General features: G+C 39.6%; 1 protein-coding gene across 1 annotated transcript in view; it reads right to left on the bottom strand.

The window, feature by feature from the left end:
• ERp44 (Endoplasmic reticulum protein 44) overlaps window positions 1-5,000 on the bottom strand; it is a gene marked incomplete in the record, with an annotated part of 30,156 nt that overhangs the window by 4,869 nt on the left and 20,287 nt on the right. The window contains 1 exon segment of the mRNA XM_070132126.1: window positions 853-974. Within this exon segment, the coding sequence (XP_069988227.1) occupies window positions 853-974 (122 nt within the window).

Raw genomic sequence — 5,000 nt, 5'->3', positions numbered from 1 at the left:
CCATATAGTTTTTATTTCAGAGCAGGTATTACTGAGTACTATCATCTTCAACATGAAATAATCTGTATCTCGCTTATACATCCGAAGTTGAAAAATCCGACATTTAGGTAACATTCGTATTGAATTGGTCTTTACAACGGTAACTACCAATTTCAAATCAATTCAAATTGCCCCCTGCTGTGATGTACCGACCGTTGAGCGAAATGTAACGGAAATATTTCAATCCTTCCTTATAAGGCTATTTTTAAACATTAGTGCTTCGTATGTGATATACGTATATATTACCACGTAAACTAAAACATATTACCAGGGAGTCTCGATCAAAGCATATTTCGTGTGTAAAAGGACACAAAACATACATTTTTTTTTAGATATATTTCACAAAATATTTCGTCATAAATCACGGTGATATAATATTTTCCTGATATTGGTATAAAAGTGTTCCTTGAACATTCACGAACTCATATCTATGCGCAATGTCATAATTAAATGCCTTATGCACGATTGCCGCAAGCAAAAGTCCACATAGGTGTACCTGGGCGCTCAATAGCGATGTACCTCTCCGGGTGCTGAGGGACTCGCGTGCCGGCTGCAAGACAACGAGCCATAGCAGGCGGTTAATACTCGTTTGGTAGTTTCCTCATCCATGTACCTATACTATACGCTAACTATCTTAATTTAACCCCCTCCACCCCCTCTCTCAGTCCCCTTAAAAGTTAATGCTGGTCCGGAGATGTATTAAAATCTTGGATGCTGCCACGAGAGCTCTGGATTATAGGTCAACTTTCATGGCACGTACAGAAGACAATATATATTTGTTAAGTAAGAAACAGATGTGGTGTACTGTCATACCTGCTGCGGTTCCTCTGTGGTTTCAGGATCTGGGCCATAGTGAAATTCTCGGTGAAGTTTCCCACTGTACAAATCTGCTAAGAAAGCCTTCAATTTCCCTGGCAGGTATGCTTGATTGTAATCTGGAAAAGGGAATATAAAATCTAAGGTTCTAAATGAACAATGGTCTAAAGTCATAGCTATTAAATCGGAGTAGGTTCCAAGAAGAAAAATTTATCTAATAAATTATAATCTTAACAAGTGTTGTGAGGTACAGAATTTGGTACATATTTGGAATTCTTTACTAACTAAAGACTATTAACATATTTTATGTTTGGGCTTTAAATTCCATTTGCTATACAGCTAATGTGAGATGGGAGTTTGGAGATACAGGTCAGGTTAAGGGGGCCATTGCACTCGAAAACGAAGTCTGTTAATCATGATCAGATTTTAGCGATTTTTTAATATGTTATATATACATATACTACAATTTACATCACAAAGTTTTATATCACTGGATAATAAACAATGAAACTATTAAAAAAAAAAAAAAAAAAAAAAAATTGAAAAATCATTAAAAAAATATGTATCTTACTTATCCATTGGCTGAACTTGTTGAAAAAAATACCACATACTCTGTATCAGTACTTAAATTTATAATGATTCAGCTTTTGAAATTTCCTCTTAGTTTGATTTTTTAAAAATGTTCACTGCTATGAATATAAAATATACTATATGGGCTTTTATCACCTGAAATAAAAATTGCATTGTTGCAAAAATTGCTAATTTTTTCAGCTTTATAATGATCCAAACCCCATTAGAATTGCCCATGTAGTTATGGAGATTCCTTAACCCATTGGCGCTGGGTATCACGTATGTACATGCCATGGCTGTTGTGGACCAAATGCCGGGGGCATCATGCCATGCCCATTCCCGCGCTACTGGCTCGTCGGAAGGAGGTTGTTTTTCTCCACTAGTAGTGGCTTCATTTATATGGTAAAGATTTTAGGCAATGGCACCTAAAGTGAAGGTAAACCTTCAAAATTTTAATATTTTTATAAATTATAGCAAAATAAAAGGTTTTAGGTGCTATATGTCGCTCGCAAACTACCGATCGAGCCGGGTGCAAACAAGGGAAACTGCCAGTGTGCGCCAACAAGCCGGTGCATACGTAAACTTGACAAAATTTTTACCCGTCGCTGATGGGTTAACCCACTAACGACTGGTGTCCCACATATGAGACACCCATAAAATAAACATTGCTGGGCGTCCCGCCAGTGTGATGCTGTATCGGGGCTCGTGCTCCGATGCAGCAGCTTGCCGTTTTGTAACCACCCAGAATCTTTTATTTTTGGCTTCAAAATATACCAGCATTAATGGGTTAAAAATATTGAGAAAGGAGTAGTTTTGAGATATCAGGCTTTGAGTTGAGGATACTTATTCCTCCCCACCCCCTTTTATTTTTGCCATTATCATTATTATTACTTTTTTATATAAATCTGATCTCCGTCAGTCTTGATGCATTCTATGGCATTCTCAAGTGTAGCTGGTACCTGGTCCCCCCCTTCTTCCAAGGTACTAATGGCAATAACTGCACATGATTGTAGAAGTACCATGTGACTTCACAGGCTTTGCAGTACCTTGTGAGGCATTTCATACGAATAAACAACTGCTGCAGCTGTGATTGAGATGTATTTCTCATCATATTATGTTTATTACTTACAGGAATAACATCTATCATTAGTAGTGTCCTGTTAGTGTGTGATGAGGGCACATCAGGGGTACATCTATGGGATGGTGTTGTGGAGGGCTGGCTATGTGCAGCCTCTTTCTTTGACTCTCTTGTAGTAACTGCCCACCTTCTCTCTTTGTCGTGGCTATCAGCTAGAGAGTAAGCAGAATTGCCAGCTATCTACCAGAGACTACCAAAATAAATTTCAAAAAATCCAAAACACAAATTTGTCAAGTACATTTGCAGGAAGCAACAAAGTAAACAACGGAGCCAGAGGCAGGAGGGGGGGGGTCAGATATTTAGTCATAACTCCTTTATCTTTACATATTTACCAAAAATATTACATCACAGGATTGCCAAAGCCTACTATATTACAGATTATTATTGTTATTATTATTATTTTTTATTTATTTATTTATTAATTATTATTATTATTATTATTATTATTATTATTATTATTATTATTATTTATCTATTTATTTATTTTTTTTTTACAAAATTTCGAATATTTGACGAAAATTCATTGCGATTGCCTCCTTAACCCAATAACGCTGGTATATTTTGAAGCAGAAAATACAAGTTTCTGGGCAGCTACAAAATCGGCGCGCAGGGCTGGCCCTGACTCTGCCTGCGCTGGCCACGGCCCACTACTGAGTCGGAGCGTGAGCCCCGATACAGCGTCACACTGCGGGATGCCCAGCAATTTTTTTTTTTCCGGGTGTCTCATATGTGGAACACCTGTCCTAAATGGGTTACCCCACTTACGATGGGTGTCCCACATACAAGACACCCGGAAAACTATATATTGCCAGGCGTCCCGCTGGTGCGATGCCAGATCAGAGTTCGCGCTCTGATTTAGTTGCCCTTGGGAGGTGGTGCGAGGGCAGGCTGCTGGACTCACCTCCACGCCAATTTTGAAGTCAAAAATATTATTTTCGACTTATAAATGTACCGTCGCTAGTGAGTTAAAGGAAGTATGGGGAAAAATATTTAGGAACCATATGCTACAATGTCCTGGATTACTACAGACTATGCAGACACATCTCATCAATCAACTCTTCAAAATATGGCAAGCAACCAATGTTTTTTTCTGATCTCTTGGGGTTCAAGAACTTGAGAATACAACAATTTCAGAATAGCCAATCTGTTTTGCTGTAGAAGATACTCTTTTTAATTTGTCTTCTGGTTCTTCTCCATGGTGTTCTTCATAAGCTGACCCTTCAGTTTTTACCCTGTGCCCATGTGACCCTTTAAGGCCAGGCCTTTTGTTAACAGTGTGCCCCTCCCACAGACAGGTACAATTTTTTTTTTTTAGCATTTGCCACTGTTTTTTGGTGCCAGCTAGTTACTGAATGCTGGGCAGCTAAATGCCTATTCAGTAGAGATGCATTCATCTAAAGGCTGAAACCAGATGTGGAGTGATTCTTCAATGAAGTGGGGTTTCCTTGATCACTCCTGTTCTGCTTCCCTTAGTGAGTTTGTTATTACTTGCCACTGGCAAGGATTCTCTTCACCCCACTGTATTCTTCTGGTTGGGAGTGCTCACAAGGTAGCAGCTGCTCTCTTCTCAGGATGGGGATCAAATAGCACACCAAACTCCATCACAAGAGCCAATTCCTCCTTGGCTACCATTGCAGTCAGAAACACTCCCTGTTAAAGCTGAGGACCTCAAAGGATCATCTCACATTCACAAAATCTTTGACAGGCCTCACCTGTCAAAGGTGGGAACAAGTGGCATGTCATTCTCTCACCTTTTGAGCTCTCATGTGAGTTGATGTCATTCAATATAGGGGTTCATTGACTGTGTTGCCTGCCTCCCCATGCCCACTGTGTGACCACAAGAGTGTGGCAGTCTCTCTACTACCCACATTTCTTGCTCAACCAGAGGGGTGGTTAGCCTGACCCTATATGAAATATTTGCTTCATAGGATTCTGATTGTGCTCTCTTCATAAGGATGAGGTTGTGATGGGGTTGAGCATATCTTAACCCATTTCCGCCAGTATATTTTGAAGCTGAATATAAAAGTTATCGGGCGGCTACAAAATAAGCACGCAGGGCTGGCTCGGACTCTGTCTGTGCGCTAGCCGCAGCCCGCTGCTGAGTCGGAGCGCAAGCCCCGAAACAGCATCACACTGGCAGGATGCTCGGCAATTTTTTTTTTCTGGGTGTCTCATATATGGGACACCCGTTGTAAGTGGGTTAAAAAGATTTTATGGTTGGCCTAAGGTTGGTTTCACCTGGAAATATATCATTACGTAACATGATATTATGTCAAAATAGTCCTAATCAATATCAACATTTTCACTTCTCTGTTCTAATTCTGGTGACAAGGTATGACCTGATTGGCCATGTGGATATATAAAACCTGGAATCATATAAGGGATATCACATCTTGCTTGACTAATACTACAGTATGCCATATTCTTTCAACAGAAA

The sequence above is a fragment of the Penaeus vannamei genome, chromosome 17, assembly GCF_042767895.1.
Source record: "Penaeus vannamei isolate JL-2024 chromosome 17, ASM4276789v1, whole genome shotgun sequence".
Classification (NCBI taxonomy): Eukaryota; Metazoa; Arthropoda; class Malacostraca; order Decapoda; family Penaeidae; genus Penaeus; species Penaeus vannamei.
The sequence above is the reverse complement of the archived record's forward strand: the minus strand, read 5'-3'. Positions and strand labels throughout refer to the sequence as shown.